Genomic DNA, 23648 nt, shown 5'->3' with positions numbered 1-23648 from the left:
AAACATAACATTGTGATTAGATCTCAGGATTTCTCCAGCTTTATTAAAATAAGGGACTTCTTTTTGTCAAAAGGTAGAAACAACTTTGGCACCGACAACAAAGTACAAAAATAGAACGGTTCAAATTCTCACATCCCAGTTCACACATTCACACGTTGAGATTAAAGGGATAAATTAGTAGAAAGACATTAGACTTCAGAATGTGTCAATCACACACAGTGCGACCCCTCAGGAACAAAAGAAGGGCTACAGGAAAAGAGAAGCACATTTTCATGGACAATTAAACATTGTTAATAACTACATTGACATTCTTTAACACAGTGCTTACTTTCTGACAGTTTCTGCTCTTTGATTAGGAAATCTTTCTGAATTTTTAAATGGAAAAGTAAGGCCAGTTTGACAAGTATATAAATTTGACTGGTGACAAGCCCTAAATATCTTCCATTAAGGCTTATACACAAGGAAATGTTACACAAAAAAGAAAATTGTATCTAGAGTCTTCATTTTCCAATAGAGCAAGAATTGAGAGACTTTGACAGTCAACAGTGAAAAGACTAGAAAAGGGTCAGGATTGCTCAGGCAGCAAGGCAGTGTAACATCTTCAGCTAAACGTGTCAGAAAGTGATAGGGCAGTTGGTTCAGTTCAGTCACAGACAGCGTGGCTTCTACGGGGTGAGACAGTGCAGCGATTGGACGGTGAGGGAGCAAAGCAGATGTCAGATGACGGATCCTTTTATTCCCGAGGATTTTGAGGAGCAATTGCGTCCGCCAGCAGGTCGGGTCGGAGGCACTCAATGGGGCAATGAATATTCTGGAGGAAGAATTGGTTTCCCAAAAGGGGTCATTTGATGTACACACAACACTGAAACAGATTACTAAGATTTGCATATTGATATTTAACTATATCAATAGCCAAAAATAAATGGGTATGAAAAATAGCCCTTTTGTTTGATCCATTTGATGCTCTTGCAAATACCCTTTATTCAAATTTATATGACAATTTAACAATCTTGGGACCTCTAAGGGGCATAAAACTGCTACAAAACCTGGCAGTACATCTAAAACACGACAAATTGTAAAATTAAAAATAATATGTAATTTTGTATTAATTGCACTCACTATTTTGCGTAGTGTGTTGTCTCCATATCTAACTGGCTGCAGCAGGCTGGCATCAACATCAGCACCTGGTTTGCGGCAGTTCTCACATCGCCAGCCCTGATAAGACACAACATACACGAGCGTATATTTAAACGTGCTTCGTTTAACTCACAGAATGACCACAAGTCATAAGCATCACACTGAACATCAGACCCAAATCCAGGGCGGCTGATGTGTCGTACCTGTTGTCCTCCAAAGCATGTGCAGGAGCAGATAGCGCCCAGGTACTCCTTCTGCCACTGGTTGCCCACCTGGTAGGTTTTTCCATTGTCATAGCACACTGCTTCATCTGTGTGGGCGTACATACACGTTTAAAATTCACATTAAACTCCCTCACATTTTTATGAGACGGTCATAGAATTTATCTTTGGGTATTAAGAGGCCTTACGTGGTTCACACTTGAACTCTCCTTTGCCATTTCCCAAGCAAGTGCAGCTCATTAAGTGACCGTTTTCTGCGCTGCGGTCCCACTTCTCTCCCACGCGATAGTTCTTGCCGTTGTCATGGCACCACTCTAACGGTGGGTAAAATAATAGTAAGTGAATCGTACTCAAATTATGAATATGCTTGTGACCTCCAGGGAAAAAAATATCCCAGAAACTTACTAGATGAATCACATCTGAAGTGGCCACTTCCCAGGCCCAGGCACGTGCACCACAGCTTGAAGCCTGTCTCAGACATCCGCTCCCATTCAGCACCAACCTCATGGTGGGTTGCAGTGAAAGCATCATAACATGAGTCCTTAGTGGAGGGCACTCCCTCTGGGACTGATACATGAGAAAAAGAAATTGTGTAAGCCACTAGTCATTTGAAGATTAATGATTGGCTAGAGTCACTGTCCCTTTTTGAATGAACTCCTTTTTGGGCCATGACAGGTCTTATTTAGTTACTTATTTTCGGTAATATTTTTCATCATTACAATAACTCTAAAAAGGATGGACTAAAAGCTAAATAGTCTAAAATCTAATAGTCACCGCTGATACTCGCCGGTGTTTTTTTGAATATGAAGAGTCGGGGTCGTGGGCCTGCACAACTGGAATTATTCAGTAAATTCAAAAACTGTGTTTCTGTTTGAGAAGAGAAACTCGGAGCGGCAGAACGATGAGTATGACATGACTGTATGAACTGATGGAATTAATGTTTTGACATGTACATTATACCAAATTAATAAGACTACATGTAAATATGGAGGAAGTTCTGTGATTGCATTAACCTGGGAACAGGGAAAATAAGGAATAAAAGCCTGTCTCTAATTTAAAAAAAAGGCCAGATTTTCTTTGCCATTGAGGTAAATAAAAGGCCCTGTTCACTATTTGAGCATTTATGGTATCTACTTAATTATAGGGTCTGGTTTGAGACACTCGTGGAGTCGCCAGCTGCCTCCTTTCACCTTTTACACTTAGTTCAGCCTAGTTTAGACACAGCAGATGTTGTGGGGTGCTTACTTGTGTTTCCGGCAGTAACGACCTGCTCCAGAATCTTGTGTTTGACCGCCCCCGCCAGAGCCTCCACGATCACATTATAGTTCGCTCCGGGGGTGAGTCCTATCAGGGTAGCAGAGTTGACTGTGTCTGGCAGGTTGACCTGGACAGGGGGAGAGAGAGATAAGGTTTGCCCATGCGAAATAAGAGAGTTCATCTAATATGACAAATGATAAATAACGTTCAGACCGCATGATTGACAGGGATGGTAACCTTTGCCCTTGTCTCTCACCTGGAACATCTTCTCATTTAAGTGTGTGATAGGATAGCAGGACACCAGGTAGCCATTGCCCTGCTGGTAAGGCTTCCAGGAGAGGGTGGTCTGAGTTTGGGCCTCCTGTGGCAGTCCTGTCTCGTTACCAAACGTAGAGCCGAAAGGCACATTCAGCTTCACTATGGGCAATCTGCGGCCCTCTGCATCAGGAAGGGGCAAAAACACCAGGGGCTCACGGACTTGCCCATAGGGAGACTGTGGCCTGCCACTGTTCCCATTATATCTGTTGTCTCCATTGTTGTTGTACTCTGTGTACTCCACGTGCTGGCTCTGACCACCAAGCCCATCCTGGCCATTGGTGCCCACTACTTGGACTGTGTTGTCGGTGTGGGTTTCAGGCACATCCAGCCTGTCACCAACACCTCCAGGGCGGCTGGGCAGAGGCAGGGGAAGCAAGGAGTCTGGTTCTGGGCGGGAGAGAAGGGGTTAGGGAAGCAAGCAGGTTAGACGAGGGGGAGGTCAAGCAGAGCTGCTGTAACATATCTCAGCCAGCAGGAGGTGACAGATATGCAGCATTGCTGAGGTACTACTTCATGACAACCTGTGTCATAATGCAGTATTACAAACACACACAAGATATTTTGAATGACATTTCTGGAGGCATTCAAAATAAAAGGGGGAATTATTGTTTTAAGAGCCTAACGCTAAATGACCACACAGTGTATCTCACAGTTGATTCGTCTGAGCAGGTTAAACCTGCCAATCAAACCCTTACATTTATAAGATATTTATCCATAACTAATTTGAATTTTGGCACTTTATAACATCATTTGAAAGCATCGCCTTTACCATCACATTTGAGCAGAAGAGCAGAAGTCTCATAATACTCACGAGTCCTAGTTCTTCCCACCAGAGGTGTGCTCCTCTGTGTGTTCTGGATGGCAATGATCTTGATAATGTACTCTGTGGCTGGTTTCAGGCCTGAGAAGAGGAATAGTTGTACCATAGTGGAATTAGTAGGTTGCATTTGACTCATGTGAGAGATTGATATAACCAGTGAAGACTGTGTGAAGTTTTCAGTTTTTTTATGAATCTAAAACACTTTTTTCACGCCAAAATGGAAATGAAAAATAAAATAAGCTATAGCGAGATATCTTCAGTGGCCATGTTGTTTCTAACAACATGGCCACTGTCGTGTTTGTTGACAAGGGCATACCGGATATGGTGGCGTAGTTTTGGCCGGCGTGGGGTTGTGGGGTGAGCTCCCGTGGTGGTCGTCCTAACTCCTCGTAGGTGATGTAGTATCCTGTGATCTGTGTGGGAGGTGGCTGCCACGTGAAATAGATGGAGGTGGGGGTCAAAGATTGGAACTGGAAGCCCGTGGGAGCCTGGACCACTGGTTGAGCTATGGGGAAAAAAAATCACATTAGATCATCTGATTGCTTGTTGCGTCTGTGTGCGCTGTAGGGTTATAGTTGTGATTGTGTCCACGCAGTTTAGTTACAGTTTAAGACCATAGCATATTGTTCTACACTATGTCCATATGTGGAAAATAGATGCATCTACTGCGGCCGCATTTATCTAAACCATTGCGTGCCTTTTGTTTCACTTTACATTCCTTGTACTAACATTGCACTCTACATACATTATGTAGTTTATGCAATGAAAGAGATAAAACACCAGCAACTACGTTTAAATCAATATCTCTGGATATGAATAATGTAATTTAAACTTAAATTGACATCATGAGGCCTGAGATGTATTCCCAATGAAACAGAGATCTGACAGGATTTGTGTAGTACCTGTTTGAACCATGAGTTTAAATGGAGCGCTTTTTGTATTGCCATTCAGAGTATACAGGTTAACGGAGTAAATGGTGCCTGGTTGAAGACCTTAGAAAGAAAGAAACAAAAAAAAAACCAACATTTTGAAACAAGACTCAATCACCAAAATCAAACATCCAAAACTTACATGTGTAAACAGTTTCCACTTTAAAATTTTTTTTTGTAACAGGAAGGTGTGGTGTACCTGTGAGAGTGTAGGTGCGTGTTTCTCCTGGGAGGGTCTCGCTGACAGTGGGGTACAAGCCATTGACGGGCGTGGCATCGATGAGGAAACCAGTAATCGTTTCTGTCTTGGTGCGCCAGTTCAGTGTGACAGAATTATCCTTCACTTCGGAGATACGCACACGACGAGGAGGACTCACATCTGCATGTGAGAGGGGAGAAAACCGACATAAAACAGTGCAGTGCATAACAACTGGCGACGGCTGGAAATGTGTCCCATTTGTGGTGCAGCCAATTACCTTGCAGTGTGGTCGTCTCTCCCTCCAGTGGTCGACTGGTGACAGAGTTCTTCAGAGCGTAGACTTGTATCTGATATGTGGTTGCCACCTACGATACGCAGACATACAGTTGATATGCACTCACCGCCTGACTGTGAATCCACGTAAATACTGAGACAAGAACTCTGTTTACCATGAGCCCTGGTACGACGACACGTGTGGTGTCCGGAGCAACATTCATCTCTTTGGCGGGGCTGTTGATGTTCTTGGGGATGATGACCACACGGTAGCCTGTCAGGCGTGCACTGGGGGCTTTCCATGACACGGTGAAGGCAGAGGGACTGACATCTGAGATCACCAGGTTGGTCGGAGCAGGGATTACTATGGCAGAGAGACACAATTGCAAGCAAAAACACATTCAGAATTGGAGTGAGGGAACATATAGATTGAGTCATGAATGTGTTGATGTTTTCTGTTTATTTCTACCTGTGGCCTGGGTTCCCACCAAAGGTGTGCTGGGTGTGCGGCCGTGGAGGGCGATGACTTTAACAGTGTACTCTGTCCCGGGCCGAAGGCCTCTCAGCACCACGCTGTCCTGGTCACCTCTGGGTGCTGGGCGCAGCTCCCTCTCGCCTTCCTCTGGGCTGGAGTACAGGACACGGTACGATGTCACCGTGCCGTCAGGACTTTCCCAAGTGATGCGCATGGAGGTGGAGTCGATGTCAGAGAAGGTAAGGTCCTTGGGACGATCCATAGCTGCAGGAAAGGAGGGGGGGTTATTTCTGCTTGTTTTTAATTTGAGAATCTACACATCTAAGGCTATATTTTAAAGCGACACTTCAGATTCATTTTGTCGCAGTTGTTGTGAATTATTCTGAAAGCAAAAGCCCTTTGATATGAATTTGAATTAATGGGTACTATATAAATAAAGTTGAACTTAAAATCTTTTTTAGCCAAACAAACATTATGCCAAGAGAAATTGGAACCTTGCAATCATCCTCTGAGGCCCCTCCTGGAACAGTTTTTTTCTAGTAAACAGAGCTATGTTACAACTGTTTGCATATCATGCCTCATTTACATACTGTACGTCACCTTTATTGGTAGCATGTTAGCAAACCGGCTCCACATGCACATGTAAAAAGCCAATCAGAAATTTGGTGACGCGTATCGGTACGGATACGGAACCCGGGTCGTGAAGAAATCATGAATAAATGAAGTTACGGCAGAAAGACACCTGTATCCTGGCTACTTAACTGAATGTATACAAACCGAAAAACACTGGAAGAGTAACTCACATCACTTAAGCCAAAACAGTGTCTAATTGAAGCCTTTCTAAGGCTGAATTGAGACAAACTTACCAGTCATAGCCTTCTCCACCACAGGTGAAGAGGGTTGTCCGTCATTGCCCAGGGTATAGACACTCACAACATACTCTACGGTGGGCATCAGACCCGTGAACGTCATCTCTGTCTTATCTGTAACAGAAGAGCAGAAGAGAAGCTAATGAGAAGAAGAATAAAATGTTAAATTATATCAAATAAAGATGACAACCTGGTTGTTGTTTTTTTTTTTTTTTTTTTGGGGGGGGGGGTTATCCTATCTTACCAGGGGCCACCACCTCAGAGTAGGAGGGTCCCACGCCGTTCTTGGGTACACTGGTGATTCTATAACCTTTGATTGGTCCCTGAGCAGGAGACCAGCGCACTGTGATGGCATTGTCACTCACATCAGTCAGTTTCATGTCAGTGGGGGGCTCGTTATCTAAAGAAGAGATGGACACATAACAAGCTTTAGGTTTAATTGAAGCTCCCAACATTTTTTTCAGGAACAATTTTCTTTCACATCGCTGTACCGGTCTTGTGTGTGATGTGGACGGCGGTGTTGGAGGCAGGGCTGTCCCCTCGTCCGGTAACAGCATAGACTGTGATGATGTAGTCAGTACCAGGTTTCAGACCAGTAATGGTGGCGGTGGTCTGAGAGCCTGGGATTGTGAACTCTTGAGGAGTCTCGCCACCTAGAAAGAGAGAGACAACGAGGGCCAAGTGTTAAACTCAAAATCTGGCTGAGGTTTGAAGGCAACTATGAATTAAAACATGTACAGACCTGTCCCTCCGTAGGTGATCCTGTAGTTCCTTACTGTGACAGAGGGAGCATCCCAGCGAATGGTGATAGTGGTGGGGGTGGAAGATGTTACCTCCAGATCAGTGGGAGCATCAGAGACTGAAAAGGATTAGAATAGACAGGAAAGAGGTGCATTATAATCAAAAAATATATATATTTATATAAATAAATTAATAATTACAATCAAGATTAAGCTGTGAAAAGTCACTAAAAGAAACCAGTGCGGAAACTCACTGGTGGCCTGTGTGCCAGTCAGAGGCAGACTCTCCTGCTTGTTGCTGACGGCATACACATATATCAGGTACTCTGTCTCTGGTGTCAGTCCAGTCAAAGTGAAGTGGTTCCTGGTTGGGGGCAGCCTCTCATCCTTGGTCCGCCCGCCGCTCGTCTTCTGATAGCGGATGCGGTAGCCGGTGATAGCAGCAGTTGGAGCTATCCAGTGAACAGTGAAGGAGTTGGTGCGAATGTCGGAGAAGTCCAAGCCAGTGGGGGAGTCGAGAGCTGGAGGGAGAGGTATCGGAGATTGAAATTTTAAATTACACGTGATGATAATGGCCATTACAAAATTGCAAGGCAACACAAATGATCAATTTTAATAATCCGCGGGTTGTTGACTTGGACTTTTTTTGTACTGGTGTAATAATCCAGCGTCTCATAAAACCTTTTAAAAACATGCCGCCACTTTGTGATTTTTTTTTTTCAAAACACCCCATCCATGCCCACACACAAGAAATGCATACACATGCAACCTTAGCTTAAAATTACCACCATGAATTTCTATTTCTATTTATATACAATAAATTTCACATAAAGTAAGTGACATGTATGAAATAACATTAATATAAGTCAAATATATAGTTTAATATATAGGCCTATTTTTAAATAAACAACTCATGAATAAAGGAAGCCAGCAGTTTTAGGCCCATGTGCCCATTTGCAGTTAAATATTGTTTATTAAAATGAACAAGAAACCAAAATGAAGTATGCTCATCCTTAAATGTATTTTTGAAAAAAAAAATTTCGGTTAAAAAGCAGAGCAGTCCTGTCACCAGTCTTAGCTGCAGCATAAAAAAAAATATTTAACAGGGTTTTTAAAATGGCGATTTACTGATTTTGATGTTTATTGCTTCTGCCTTCTGTTCTAACGTAACAGTTAATGTAAATATTGCCTTGACTTTTGTACAATGAAGTATTATTAAAAACGTACAATAAAAAATGGATATGAACAAAACTTGCAGCACCCTTGATCCTTACTTAAGGCGCCTAATTTTGTAAACCACTGTTATACTTACTTGTCTTCTGAGTGCCTGTGGCTGGTTTACTTTCTCGTTCACCATACACACACACAACGCTGATACGGTACTCAGTGTTGGGCAGCAGGTCTAAGTGGAAATGGGGAGATAATTATACAGTTCGAACGGATTGACATGTAGCAATGCAAAGAAAATCAACCCATTTTGGCCTTTGAATTCAGCATTCTGTCAGACACTTCTTTACGTCGTCTTACTCTGCAGCAGGAAGGTGTTGGTGGCTCCGCCAACATTAACCTCCTTAATGTCATCATCTGTGGCTACAGGGTGGTAACGGATGACAAACCGAGAGATGTCGCTAGGTGTGGCAACATGGGGGACTGTCCAGGTCACCCTAATGTGGTCAGGACCCACCCCTCCAAATTGCAAGTTGGTGGGAGATGGAATGGCTGGAAGAACGGAGGGTTAAACGTTATAGCTAGCACAGGAAAAACAGAGAGCTTAACAAAGAGTTAAACTAAATAAAAGTAAATTTAAAATGGCATTGACATGATACATTTCTGAAGTTTACTGTAGTATGTTATACATTAATAAAAGGGCTGTTAATGTGCCTTCATAAATTTGCTCAGATCAAAACCCAAGCCCTCCCCACTGATGGAGTGAAAGAGTTAAATCACCAGCTTGTGTTTGCTTTGTGTATGTGGTCGGCTCGCTTTCCCCCTCCTCTGTAACAGTGAAGATACTGATGTCATAGTCCACGCCCGGCTCCAAACCAGGAATTGTGTAATAACCAACAGATGCTTCCACCATATCTTGAAAAATTGGCAAGCTCTCGCCTGACGTTACTACCGTTATCCGGTAAGCAGTGATGGTAGTATAGTTCTGAGGGATCCAGCGCAGGCCAATGGTGGTGTCAGTAATGTTGACAAAGTCAATATGACTTGGTTTGGGGATGTCTGAAAGGGTTAGGCCAGTTGTAAAGCGCAGGCATAATTAGACAGACAGACAGACTCAAAAGCCATAATAATTGCATTGATTATATCAAATAAAATTAATTTCATTCCCAATAAAGCAGCCAGTGGTCCAGAGTGTAACAGTAGCCATGCTAGATAAAGACAAACAAATCACTTCAGTGGATAAACATTCAGAATTATTTTATAATTAAAGCAGTGATTATTCTGTACATGCAAAAAAATATATTAATTAACCATTCCAATTAATAAACACAATCTCCATGCATGACTGGTCAGCCAATGATCATGTTAGTAGTAGGTTATGATAATTAAAGCTGCATTAAACAATATGTGAGCTGTCTGAACTTTTTGGCCTATTTCAGTTCATTGTTTTGGTGTTATAGCACCTCATTTACCGTTTGGTTCGGTCTTACTGTTCTCAATAACCTCATTTCCAGCAGCATCAGCAGGCGGCTCTTTTCAGCAAACTAACTGTGGTAAACCTACTGTATAGTACCTTCCCATCAGATATTTTTCTCAAGAGTTGGCAGAGACTGAAATAGAGCTAAAAGGACAGTGAATATTGGACGTCCTTCATTCAGTCACCCTCCAAGGCGGTGATAATGTTGCTGAATAGTGCAAAAAGGCAAAATTTTTCTGCTAACCCATTAGCCATAACAACTTTAAAAGTCAGAGGTGTGTGTTTGTCAGCTTGTTTTAAAGTTAGTGGCCAAAAGTCCATTAATGCAGCTTTAAAAAACGGCTGTTTTTGAGGCATTCCTGCTTTGTTTGTTTTTTGTTTTTTTAATGTTCTTTTAAAGCTATGTCAATTTCAAAAAGGATATATTTGTATGAAAGTTTCAGCATGAAGAGGAATACAGTGTAAGGGTGGGGTAAATGAAAATATTACTGTAATGTGGTGAAATATCGGTGTTGCCTCTACTTAACTTGGACCCAGCCTTTAATGGCAAATTCATCTCTCTCTCTCTTTCTGTCACACACAGACATGTGGACACAGATGTTTGTTTGATGCCTATTAAAGTTTCTAAATGCCTTCCTGGTGGCTCCTACCTGGTGTGACAATAGTGGACACAGGCACACTTTCCAAATGGCCCTTAGTAGTGAAGACACTGACGTTGTACTCCACCCCGAGATTCAAGTTCTCTAGGATGATTGAGGTTTGATCAGGTCTGACATGCTCCTCAAGGGAGTTTCCTCGCTGGCCGTTGGTTGGCGTGCTTGTCACTCTGTAGCCTGTGATGCCTGCAATGGGTGGGGGAACATGACAAATATGGAGGAGATAGAACATTATGTCCAGAGGTTGAGTCACTGTGAGAAATGAAAAGGAAATACCGAGAAGAGACGTTTGTCCCGGTGAAAAAAAATACCATTTGAAGGCCAAGGTCTAGACTTGGTGTGATCCAATGGGCTGCCAAGTGCGTGGGGAGCAGAGTCAATATTTACCTGGTGTTTTGGAGGCTACCCAGTGGACATTGAGATCTCCTGTGTTGGGGTTGGACTCCAGTCTGAGGTCAGTGGGAGGAGACACAGCTGCAAAGGACAGAAAAGCAAGCCATGATACAAGCACGATAAATTCGATTCAAAGCAGCACTAACTTGTTGTACAAACTTATCCCAAATGGTTCCAACAGTGCAACGTGGGCCCAGGGCTGTATTAAATCAATCTGGTCATCAGTTAAACAATTTTTCTTTTTATGCGGCTTATGTTTACCAGGCATTACCAGGGCTGTTTTTTTTCTCAGTTAAAGAAAATTAGATACGCACAAGTGACAACTGTGCGGGTGATGGGGTTTCCACGGTTGCGTCCATTGAAGATGGGCTGAACGCTGTAGGTGTACTGATTTCCAGAAATCAGATCTGGAATATGAATACGTCCAGAGTCAGAGGTCTCTTCTCTGGGAGACTCGCCTTCCTGGCTGGGGAGCACAGACAGCTGGGGAGAAGGAGGTAGACGTCGTAGATCAGAAAACAAGAAAATACACTTATATCTGCATTGATGGAATTTTACTTTGGCTACATGGGGGCAGAGCAACAAGCTGTAAACACAATATTGACTTATTATCACCTTGTACAGTTGATATGAAGAACATGTTAGCAAACTGTTGCCTATTTACATATCTAGCAGACACAGAGCAATATTAGCATTAATTTCGAGTCACGTGGCTGGCTGACAGACGAATTAAAGTCCAATATTCACTTTTCTTTTAGCTCAGTTTTGCTCTCCACCAACAAAGTGAAAAATCTGTGTGATGAGACTGAATCAAAACAGCACAGTTGCAGGCCGTAAAACCAAAACAATGAGCTAAAAGATGCTAAAAAGCTCCAGAGCTGATGGGAAGTGCAGAGTCGGGTGATAATTCTGTAGAGGTTTGTCACTACGAATAACCCCTTTCCCATTACACATAGTGATTTGACCCATTGATAGTATACTGAAAATAAAATATTGATTAAAGCAGCTTTTCTTTGTTTAGTTTTCTTTGATTATGATCAGTTGCTTCTTTAGATGATGAACTCATTTTTTTTTTTTTTGTAAATGTGCTGAGCCGATGCAGGTTTCTACCTTGTAGCCGAACCTGCGGACAGGTATCCAGGTGATGATGATAGAGGTATCAGTGACCTCAGTGCTGAAAGTTGGAGCATTTCCCATCTGGGGCGCTGGGAGGAGAACAGAATGGGAAAAACGTTTTATATTAAATTCATTGCAACAACTTATTCTACTCTCTGCTGATTTTCTGTTCCACTTAATACTGACCGGTAGTAAAATATTTAGTGATGCCTTCGCTGAGCTCATTGTCCAGCTCAGAATGCAGGGTGGCAGTGTACTTGGTATCTGGTCGCAGATTCCTCAGAGGGAACTGGGTGACCCTGCCTGGGATCCTCTTCTCGATGGGGCTAGAGCCCTCGATGCTCAGGAAGAGACGGTAGCCACTGACGATGGCACGGGGAACCTCCCAGGTGACCAACGCACTGTCGGGGCCGATGTCAGTGAATTGCACATTGTTGGGCGAATCAGGTTCTGGAAGAGTCAGAAAATATAAGACATGTTAGCAGACGTTGGTGGACTCTCCCTTAGTCTAACTTGGGCTCATTTGTCCATAGTAATACTTACTGGTAGACTTTTCTCCCACAAGCGGCTTGCTGTCCAGTCCACCATTGGTGGCGTAGATGTAGAAACGGTAGAGTGTACCCGGCTGCAAGTGAGTGATATCAGCATATGCGTTGGGTGAGGTGGGCAGCTGAAGGGGCCTCGTTTCAATGCCGTCAGGGCCAACAGGGGAGAAGATGACCTTGTAACCAGTCACCTCGCTGGGGGGACCGGTCCAGGTGATGGAGATCTTCACATCTGAAACCTTGTAGAACTGCAGGTCTGTGGGTGCCGGGACCTCCTCTGTGGACAGGAAGTGGTAGATTGATTGAGGGGATATTGTCAGAATCAGACTTTCAAGTACCCTTTGGAATTTTTCACCACTGGTAATGTTATGGAGTCAAGTTTTTATGAGTAGGTCCCCATTTTATTTGGAGGAACAGCATGCATTTAACATGTTTGTTTGGATACACACAATATGTTCTGGGAAAAGACAATGAACGTAAACATAACTTCATTGGCTAACTTAAAAATGCTAAGTACAGAAAAAAAGTCTAAAAATCTGGTTGTCTTTATTATGGCAAATTTGCAAACTTAAAAAAAACGGTCCAGTAAAAGGCTTCAACAAAAGCTATTTACAGATCTAAACAATAATGGCTCAGATAAAGCAGAAAATATTAGAGAAATGCCAAACCAGATGTGTAAAAAAAAAAAAAAAAAACAGCATCTGGTTTTGTTTTTCATGTGTAATAAAAAAGCAAATTTTGCCGTGCCAGGCATAAGGACGTAAGAGTCAGAAATGGAAATCCCACTGAAGATATACTGAGGATTTGTGTGTGCCTCACAGGTGTTTCTGAGCACATCATGAATTAAAGAAAGGTCATTCAGGGGCCACGATAGACTAAGATGAAGATAAGAGGCCTCTAAAAAAAATATTGCGATGGTATAGCTATAGCTGTAAAAGCATGTTTTGACAAGGCAGTGTTTCGAAACTCGCAGTCTTCCCAAAATACTGAAATACCCTGCCTAAAGCTCCCTGGCCCTACAGTATAAGGAATCTTCAGTTGTGAGTATACACTTAATCTGCTCAGCTTTCACAGAAAGAATTATGTAAAAAGAATAATTTACCATCTAAATAATAGAATAACATACTGTGGATGTTTTAATAAAACAAAAAACTTGCCATGGACTTAAGTTATGAAGTATCAAATTATATCATTTGTCAAGCAATTTTCATTAGTTTCTGCTTTTTTATCAACTTAAAGATATGGTTTCTGTTTAAAAGTGTGTACCAGGTTGAGGAGATCCAGCGGTGTTGACCTGTAGAAAAACAGGCTCACTCTCCTGATCCTCCTCTACGGCATAGATGCTTATGTTGTAGACCAGACCAGGGTGAAGGTCAACCAGGGTGACTGAGGTCTCAGAGTCTGGCAGGTTCAGCTCAGTGCTGCTGCCTTCCACTGACGGCGTGTACACCACACGGTAACCTGGCAGGCACAAACAAACAGTTACACACAGCCAAGAATAAAACAGATCTCTATATCAAAATCCTACTTTAAAGCACATATAAACACACGTATAGAAAGTAGTTTCTTACCAGTAATAGGAGCCTGAGGTCTGGACCAGCTGATTTGAATGGAGGTCTCTCCCACGTCACTGACAGCAGGCTGAGCTGGTGTGTCAGGAGCTGGGGGAAAGGAAAACAATGGAATATTTTATGCAAAATTCTATAAATTTTGCATGACCCTAAGCTTATTGTCATGACAAAGTGGAGGAGAGAGCTTCTCCTACCTGTAGTCTGTGAGGTAGTCAGGATGAGGTTTGGCTGTCCCTGATCTGGGAGCTCGTAGACGTTGACGTTGTATCTGCGTCCAGGCAGGAGATCAGAGATGGTGATAGAGTTGGTTGTGATGGGAACATCTGGAGAAGCAGACAAAACATTAGGTAATACACATACCAGTATATCCATTTTATGTACAGTATATATTGTAAGATTTTGTTGTACCATTTATACCACGGTAGCTATGTTTTTAAAATTTCTATTCTATTGATCACATTTAACCTGAGATACATTGGTCAGAGCCTCAACAAAGAAACGTCCTAATTACTCAATCAATTCAATTATTTGTATGTGATTTTATGGAGGCATTGTGGAGGTTTCAGTGATGGTCAAAGGCTCTCACCCAGGACTTTCGGCTTGGCCCCCTCCTCACTGAGCTCATACTCCACCCTGAAGCCAGAGATGGTAGATGAGGCGGATGTCCAGGACACGACGAAGCTGTTTGAGGTGATTTCTGTCACCGACTCAGAAGTGTCCACCACTGGACGAGGCGGGGTCGTCTCTCCCTCCGATGTCTCCACTTTAAATACAAAAGGATATAATGTTCATGTCAATATTTCTTTAGATCTGTGGCACTGAGTTGAATGCATGGTACCCTGAATGTTGTTGCTCAAGTCTACTCACAAGAACCCTGGACAGTGGTGAAATCAAAGCGTGTGATCTCGCGGCGACCGTAGCGCAGGATGCTGATCAGCTGACCCTCATACGTGAGGCCTGGACGCAGCCCACTGATGGTGTAGGAGTTGAGGTGGCCGGGGATGGTGGCCTCCCTCCAGGGGGCTCGGGTATTTTTCTACCAGAAGGGGTAAAAAGATCAAAAGTAAATTGGTTGTAAGTCAAGTTTTAATGTCATAAAGCACAAATTGAAGAGCAAAAAAATTTTCATCTACTGATGAAGTTCATGTGATACGATCGAAAGCTGAAGTTTTTCGGCAACTACTGTTTCCAAGCTCAAGAGTAAACTTCTGCTTTTAAGCGAACATTGACAAAAATATTTGAAAAATGGAAATTTGAACATCTACTATTACATTATAACTAGGCAAACTCCATCTGCTGATTAAGACCATGTTATATGATTGAAAGCTCCAGAGCAGCTACTAAATGGGCCTTAAGGTGAGACTATTTTCTCAACTGAAGAATCTAATCTCTTAACTCTAAAATCTTTAAAGTAACGCTTTTTTTTGACAGCACACGTGGTAACGTTAAATAAAAATATTATGTGAAACTTAGAGGATTTATCGGAATCATTAATTAATTCCTTAAAATGAAGACTTTACAGAGTGGCCTGTATATTCTGGACCAGACACTGGCTCAGACTCATGGGTTGGCACATCCTGCTGTAAAAGTATTTGGACTGGGTTTGCATGCTGTCGGAAAACTACGGACTTTCGCAGCAGGAGCCCCAGGAAGAGGACTTTAAGTGACTTTGCTGTCCTAAATACACAAACCCCTTCAGAGGAAATCTGTTTGACTTAAGTTTCGTAAACATTTCAACCAGCTTTTCAGTCTTTGAAGTGTTCAGAGGAAATGGTTGTGTGAGGAAAAAATCTCAGGGAGGGGGATATTTTTTTTGGAATATCTGAAAGACTGCAGACTGAAAAGGGAGTTAATGTATCCTTTAATCATCTTGTTTGTCCATGCCCAAAATTCAGTCAACATTACCCAAAAGACTTGACCTCATTCAGAATGTTTGGAAACCTTTACTGATGCTACCGGTCAGCAAATTTAAAACACCCTTTTCAGAAAAAAAACGAGAGTTTAGGTGCATTTACAAAGGCAATTTCTAACCTGCATTAAGAACCAAAAGAATGACTCACAATTCTCCATTTGAGGATGTACTGGGTAATGTGAGCAGATGAAGGGGCGTTCCACTGAATGGGGTGGGAGTCTGGCTGTTTTCCTGCCTCTGTGATGATCACCTGGACGGGTCTGTTGCCGTCTGAGGAGTCAGAGCAGCAGGTGGAAGAAAAGATTTAGAAGACATCCGGAGAGACATATACAAAGCTTCCATTAGCAATGAGAAAAAGACTCAAACATTGTCAAAGACATCTAATATAACAGTCTTAACTGGAGAGAGTGTGGGTGAACGTTGGCTACTTTTTGGTGAGGCTCCGTCAGACAGATTTATTGTTTTGGGGATAGAACCAAACCACCAGACGGTGCAAAACCAGCTCAAACACCCACTGACATCTTACCGTCTGACATAACACCAGAGTACAATATTCATCACAGTTTATCGAGCCTCTGTACCCTCAAGAAAACACACACATACAGTCTCGCATTCCCTGCTATGCACGCACAGCAACACACTTTCCTCTGCCACTGATCACGGTGAGATAAATGTTGCAACTGAATATTTTTAGGTCAATGTTTGACTCTGGACACGCAGTTTGTTGCAGAACAAAGTATCACATTAAGCAAAGTTTACCCAACGAGAGGGAGATATTGGTGGGAAGTGTGTCCAAGGCTACCTCCCCCGCTGTCTAAACCCAGCATCCCTTTTCCCCTCAGCAGGTCAGCACAACAACACTCAACACTAGGCGGGGGAGGACAAACCTCTCCAACCACAAAGGCCAAGAGGAAGACACGGGTGATGTGATTGGCAGGCAATCCTTCATTTGCTCATAGACCTCAAGGTTGAGAAAACCCCCTGACCCCCACTTCCCTACAGTAACCTGAAGTGAACTTTTCAATTCAGTGACATGTGATGGGAGGTTAGGGGTGGGTGAGAGGAAGGAGGTCAATAATGTCAGATAGTTAAATAAGTATAGCAAACACAAATTAGGTACTAACAGCTGAGAAGCATCTGGAAATAAAGCTGGTATATCTTCCTTCCTAAATAACACTCCTTATTTGGCCATGATGCCTGCTATTCATAATCGTTATCTTGAAGTGTGCAGGGATTTAAGATTTAAGTCTTTCACCCCCCCATTGAGCCTAAGATCAGCCAAATGTTGGATTTTTACAACTGGATCCTCCACAAATTAGAAAATGATACTTAGATTTAAGATGGTTTTTTTAATTAAAATCTGATCATTCGCTCATATGTGTTTACAGATTTCCAACAGGAAAAGTCATGTCAAATTAGTTATTTACAGTTCCAGTTTGCACTATAACATGAATGTAGAGACAAATATCACAGGATTACTTTCATTCTGATCGTTCTTAAGAAAACTTCCAAATCCGACAACTTCCAAACGCAATGTTTATGAGGAAGATCTGAAGTTATAAGTAGCATCTTTCTTCTATGATTTCAGAATGAATTTATGAGCGTAATGGACATCAGAGATATAAAAGTGAAAGTCATGCTAAATCTAAAAACATGCGTATCGTGTCTGTGTGTTCAGATTTGACTGAGTTATGATTCTGCGGAGAAGGAGAGTTTTGATTTTTAACAGAAATTGCACCAATAGGGCAAGAATAAAAGTCTTTTCTGCTTAATTTCTGCATCACTTTTTTTGTCCTGTGATTGATATAAACACTTAGACGAGCAACCAACAGTCCTAATGTGGCCCATGTGACCTAACATGGTCCAGATTCAAAGACGGACCACGTGACGTCTGCAGAAACAGCTGTACTACACCAACTGATTTGGAGTGCAACTTTAAAGTGATAATGTTGGGAAGATTATTTTTCCTACCGTGGTAGGTCTGTTGAGGTTCACATCTCAGCTCTCCAATCCCGTTGCCATAGCAATAACAGCGGTAGCTGATGCCATGGATGACTTTATCCCATACCTCTCCAATCTGATGGAATGCCCTGGTTTGCGGCTCCTGACACTGATCTGTTGTAGGAAAACACAAGACAACACAAGAGATGATAGGATGGGACAGAGAAGGGTGGGTTTGTAATTCTCAACTGCAAAGGGCCGAGTATTTAATTCCCCAACAGCTGAGCAACTGAGCCGTGAACGCACCGATAGCGTCACACTTCCAGCGTCCACGTCCCTGTCCGTAGCAGGTGCAGTTCATCATGTAGCCTTCGTCGTGGCGCTTGGAGAACTCCTGGTTTACTTCATGGGTCACGCCATCAACAATACACTGATCTGCACATGTAGAGGCAGGAGAGAAAAGAAAATACACCTTTTATGCTCTTATGTCCGATTGTATGAGTTCTGTGACTGTTTCAAGACAACTTCTGACAGACTTTAACAGTTTTGTTTCAAATTCAAAGGGATTTAGCTCTCTGACCTCGCAGCTGTGAGTGAGCAATACAGCTCCACTCCCCACGGCCGTTACCCAGGCACGTGCACTCCATCATGTGACCCAAGACATCGTGGCGTTTGTCCCACTTGTCTCCTATACGGTGCATCGCTCCATCATTGGTGGTACATACCTCCTCATGGGCTACAGAAAGGAAGAAAGGAAAAAAGAAATAAGAACAGAGAATACTTTGCTCTGTGTGCTTGCATTGTGTGTGTTTCTGACGCATCTGTCTGTACATTCAAATGCTGACGCTGTGTGTTCAACCAGGGAATTTTCTTGAGTCAGGCTCAGACCCTGTACTGTAATGGTGTTATGTAACAGCCTTGATAGTATCATTACGCTCCCGTGGCCAAAAACCCTCTCTCCTCTTAAAGCCAATTATTTAGTTCCCAACTGTCTACAAGTGACCCACGCAACCAACAGTGATTGTCATCTATGAGAACAAGATAAAGACCAAAGCATTTAGCGTATTGCCCTTCAAAAGAAAGCTATCTATGCCATTTTTCTGAAGAGTTTGAACATTTCTGACTTTGGTCATATGATGCAGGTTCAGAGAGTATAAATGGACTGAAAGCAACTCATAGAGTGCATCCCCCAGGACTGACACCTTTTTAAACCTTCAGAAACTTATGCCATCATAATAATTTGACATGCTTTAATTGCACTCTAGGTGGTTAATCTGTAGTTATATTCAAGAACGTTATGATTTTAGATTTCTTAAAATTTGGAATCGTTTCAAATTCATCGTTCTAGATAAAACACTCAATTACTTAACATTATTAGAGATTTAACTGAGAACCTTCAAAGTAACAGCATGGCGCGGAACAAATAAAAAGCAGCGCACACACACTTACCAGCCATGGGGCAGAATCCGAAGCGCCGCTCTGTGTCGTAGTCGTGCGTGGTACCACACCACCTCATGCTATCACGGCGCCCATCGGAGGTGCAGTCAGTGTAGTTCCGGCCGCCGTAGAGGAAGGGGAAGTGGCACAGGGCGCCATTGGAGTTTCCACCTCGTGTTGGCACAATGGCTGGAATTAAGAAGGAGACACAACAGTTAGTGTTCATCTCTGATCTGGGTACCATTAATTACAATCCTTCCACGTTATGTCTTCGTTCGAATTTGGTGACTGTGATTTGCCAATAGTTGCACCGATATTCTTCAACTTTAAATATAAAGGTATCCATGTATCCCAAAGAGGGACCACTAAGATACATTAAGACTAAGTGTAAAATGGTAACACTTTACTTTAACTCCCCCCTTTAGCATTTATTAGCAGTACATAAACGTTTAATTAACGGTTTATAACACATATAATGTAGTTGTATGCAGCTATAAGGACATTTTAAAGAGTTAATTAATACAGTGTTTGTCAGCAATGATCACTTCTCCTTTGAAGACTTGATATTATCACGGCTAAGTTTTACTATATTATCATTCATTATCTGTTTATACACCAGCCTCCACTTATGCGTGCCCACAAGAAGAGTTAAAGTTGTTGAAAAATGCAGTAATAAACACTTATACTTGCTTAATACTACAATGTGTTATAGTGTGTTATAAACCATTTACCAGTGTTGTCTATAAAATGAATTAACATCAAGACCAAAAAAATAATGTAGAAAGGAACTACAATACAATTTCAGGTTTTACAGACTAAGTAAAAAAATTGGGTGGTGAATGACAACAGCCGTTACTTCATAAAAAGACCAATATCAGTCCAGTAAAAAAAAAAAAAGAATAACAATAAAATGTTCAAGCCCAAGTTTATATCTCACCATTCCTCTCAGTACAGAAAGAGTACTGCTTGTCTCTCTCATAATCTTGGGTTGTAGAGCACCAGAGCTGCCCATCTGTGCGTCCATCTGAGGTGCAGGAGTAGTAGGTCTTCCCCATGAAGACGAAGGGGAACGCACACTGCTGGCCATTAGAGTTACCACCATACACCAGGCTCCTGGCTTCTACACAGACAAGAGAGGGAAGAGTGCGGAAAGTGGTTTGGTTTTTTTTTATTTATTTAAAAGTATGGCAAAAGTGACATTTTGAGCAAAAAAAAAAAAAAATCCTTTTTTCACTGAGACCCCTGCTTTTCTTCCCTCCCTCCTGTGCTCACCCCATTCCTGACAGCTGACACCGTTGCCCAGACAGGTACAGAGCATCTGCGTGCTGCCCTGGCTCCTTATCCAGCGCTGTCCGTCATAGTAGGTGGCTCCAGAGTCTGTGCGACAGGTTCCCTCGGCGGTGGGCTGAATCTGCTTGTGAGACACGGTGTGGGTGGGGGTCAACACGACAGCACCTGTGGCTGTAACAACACCGAGCAGATTGTGAGAGAGATGAATGTCAGACCTGTGAATGCTGGGAAGGTCAGGGTAACGTTTTTTGCCAGTTAGTGAACACTTTTAGCAAAGCTTTACTTGAGGAAGAGGTTAGATTTTAAGTTTCACCTCGGCCTGCGTTGTGTCCTTCGCACTTCGACTCTCCACGGCCATTTCCTAAGCACAGACACTGCAGGATGTGTCCACTTGTGTCAGTCTTCGTCCACGTGTCTCCGATACGGTAGGACCTTCTGGTCTCCTGGTCGTTGCAACGATCTGGTGGCAGAACAATAGTGGTCAACGGCCGCAACCGAAGTATTCAAAAGTGTGTGTTCTTGCATGTGGGTTTTTTATTCTGCTTACTCCTTGAGGTGCATGTGATGCGTCCATTTCCCTCTCCCAGACAGGTACAGTCTAGCATCATCCAGCCTTGGTATGGTTTCTCCCAGGTCTCTCCCACGACGTAAGATGATGCAGCATTGTTGTCGTAGCAACGCTCAGCTGCACCGAAATATGGCAGAAACTTACTTTAATGCATCTGCAGTTTGTCACAAGATAGTGTAAGATCCGACTTAGAATCACAGCAGCTACATCACCATGGATTTTTCCACGAGAAATAAACCAGGTGAAAATCAATATCTGTGGCATAAGATGGGCATAGAGGAGAGAGGGCGGCTCTCTCACACACACTTTGTTTGCATAAACTGCTGTCAAATATTTAGAATGGTATCAAACCCAGTCACGCTTCCGAGAAATGACCCTGCTGTAAGTGTGTGTGTATGTGTATGTGCGCGTGGTGGCATCCTGGTTGCCCTGCAGGTTTAAATATACGAGGTAAAGGTACCCACCCACAGGTTTGCAGGTCCACTCTCCTTTCCCATTTCCAAGACACACACACTCCAGCATGTAGTCAGCGGTGTCATGAGGCCTCTGCCAAGTGTCCCCGATTTTATAAGACCTCCCACCTTCATGGCAGCGATCTGGGAATAACACACGTATCAAGTTGAGTCCAACCTTCTTCAGTTTAAAAAAAGATGCCCTTGCAAGCCATCTGCACCGCCATTTCAAATCTTCTTATTTTCAATCTTTATAATTTAAGCAAAACTTTATTTAGTGTTTTTTTTCCCCAATGCATGAACCAAGCAAAGAGCCTGCTGAGAAAAAGGCATAATAAGTCAGATAAGTACGATTTAACGAAATGACACTTAAATGCAATTTAATTTGAACTGAAAACCGGTCAAATCCACTATTTTCACTAAATACCCAATTTTAAAGAAGGATATTTTTGAACTCACTTGCGATGGTACAGCTAATCTTGCCCCGACCAGAACCGATGCAAGTGCAGTCCCACATCATCCCTTCCTTTGGTCTCTCATAGGTTTCACCGACCTGGTATGTCCGTTCATTGTACTTGTCATAACAGGACTCAGCTAAAAGAGGAAAACAGAGGAAACGTCAAAAGGTTAAGAGGCTGCTAATGTAAAACATGTTGTGTGTGTTTCTCTTGCTGCGTAAAGACGCACTGATGACTGAACAGCTGGATACCTCAAGATGTTCCCAAATGTTTTTTGTTTTGTTTCTTTGTTTGTTTGGTTTTTTTTTTTTTTTTAGTAACGCGGGTCTGTTGTTTTAGTCATGGTGAGATTTTGTTTTTCTTACTTTACTTGTTTGACTACTGACACAATAGCTCTGAAACAAGCGGTGCTGCACTTCGGAGACTATCCAAAGTCAGTTTTCACTCGCTTCCAGATGTGAAAACACGAGGCCCGCTAAGACATTTCTATGTGGAACCGGCTGGTCTCTCACTGACCTTCAACCTTAGTTTTGCATTTGGTGCCTGCCGCTCCATTGCAGGTGCAAACCAGTGTATTACCAAGGTATAATTTCTCCCACTGTTCGTTCAGTCTGTAGAAGCGACCGTTTTCTTCACAGCCGTCTAGAAATCATATAATAGGAATATTTTCTTACATACAGACTATTCACGATTTGGACCATTAAACGACCATTAACGTTTTGGCCGAATGCAGAAAAAAAAAAAAAAATATTCATGACACAAGTTGCTGTAAATCACAACATTTATGGGCAAAAGACTCACTAGAAATCACTTTCTGGTGCAGAAATTAATCATCTTTGACTTTTTGCACATTAAGGAGAGTTAAGCGCGAGAATATTTCAAAAATGGTCACGGAAGTCCTTTTACCCACCTGGAGCAAGGGCCGCTGAGTCGCGGAGCTCGGGATACACCTGATGTTGGCCAGTTTGCCTTTTGCTTTTGTTCGGCAAGCCGCGGACTGCGCTGCTGAGGCACAGCGCGACCAGCAACCCTGTCAGTGGGCCACCAGTCATTTTGTGCAGGAGCACGGATTTCAAGGGAGAGATGAGAAGGGCTAGTTATAAAAGCAGAGTTTCAAAGAGGCAGCGACCGCAGAACTTAAGTTTTGCTCGGAGAGGTCGGCTAGTTTCTGTCCCGGGCGGATTGATCGACCGCCTCGCAGCTGATGAGCCAGACTGAGGAGAGGGGAGCGCACTGGATTTATACCCGGACACACCGGCGCAGCCCGTTGAAGGGGAGGACTTTGACTGGAGGTCGGATGACCCACCCGAGTGTGAGCAATACTGACACTCGACACTTCACTTTCAGGGAACGAAAAAAGCCAGAAGAAAAGACAAGGAGCAAAAAAAAAAAAAAAAAAAAAAAATCAAGTTGTGAAGATGAAGGAG

At 42.8% G+C, this 23648-nt stretch overlaps 1 protein-coding gene across 3 annotated transcripts; it reads right to left on the bottom strand.

Moving 5' to 3' along the window:
• Positions 1 to 16: 16 nt before the first annotated feature.
• On the bottom strand, positions 17 to 23445 carry fn1b (fibronectin 1b). 3 transcript variants are annotated; one of them, XM_040136481.1, is made up of 46 exons: positions 23132 to 23445; positions 22738 to 22863; positions 22223 to 22357; positions 21776 to 21907; positions 21291 to 21428; positions 21057 to 21203; positions 20726 to 20914; positions 20391 to 20573; positions 19466 to 19642; positions 18597 to 18752; positions 18323 to 18451; positions 18047 to 18190; positions 16224 to 16345; positions 15031 to 15199; positions 14750 to 14926; positions 14358 to 14486; positions 14164 to 14253; positions 13859 to 14053; positions 12591 to 12869; positions 12234 to 12497; positions 12042 to 12136; positions 11246 to 11414; positions 10926 to 11012; positions 10533 to 10724; positions 9186 to 9464; positions 8766 to 8957; positions 8551 to 8640; positions 7493 to 7759; positions 7241 to 7357; positions 6990 to 7151; positions 6743 to 6898; positions 6496 to 6612; positions 5624 to 5893; positions 5331 to 5518; positions 5159 to 5246; positions 4882 to 5061; positions 4656 to 4745; positions 4070 to 4258; positions 3745 to 3834; positions 2872 to 3320; positions 2604 to 2742; positions 1764 to 1925; positions 1547 to 1672; positions 1341 to 1447; positions 1120 to 1215; positions 17 to 811 (listed from the first exon to the last, which is right to left on the bottom strand). In XM_040136481.1, exons 1-46 carry the CDS (start codon positions 23271 to 23273, stop codon positions 734 to 736), a joined length of 7398 nt encoding a protein of 2465 aa, XP_039992415.1. In that variant the 5' UTR covers positions 23274 to 23445; the 3' UTR covers positions 17 to 733. The 3 variants fall into 3 exon arrangements, with proteins under 3 accessions (XP_039992415.1, XP_039992401.1, XP_039992409.1); XM_040136467.1 differs by lacking the exon at positions 9186 to 9464; XM_040136475.1 differs by lacking the exons at positions 9186 to 9464; positions 22738 to 22863.
• Positions 23446 to 23648: the final 203 nt, after the last annotated feature.

Source organism: Xiphias gladius, chromosome 1 (genome assembly GCF_016859285.1).
Source record: "Xiphias gladius isolate SHS-SW01 ecotype Sanya breed wild chromosome 1, ASM1685928v1, whole genome shotgun sequence".
Taxonomy (NCBI): domain Eukaryota; kingdom Metazoa; phylum Chordata; class Actinopteri; order Istiophoriformes; family Xiphiidae; genus Xiphias; species Xiphias gladius.
The sequence above is the reverse complement of the archived record's forward strand: the minus strand, read 5'-3'. Positions and strand labels throughout refer to the sequence as shown.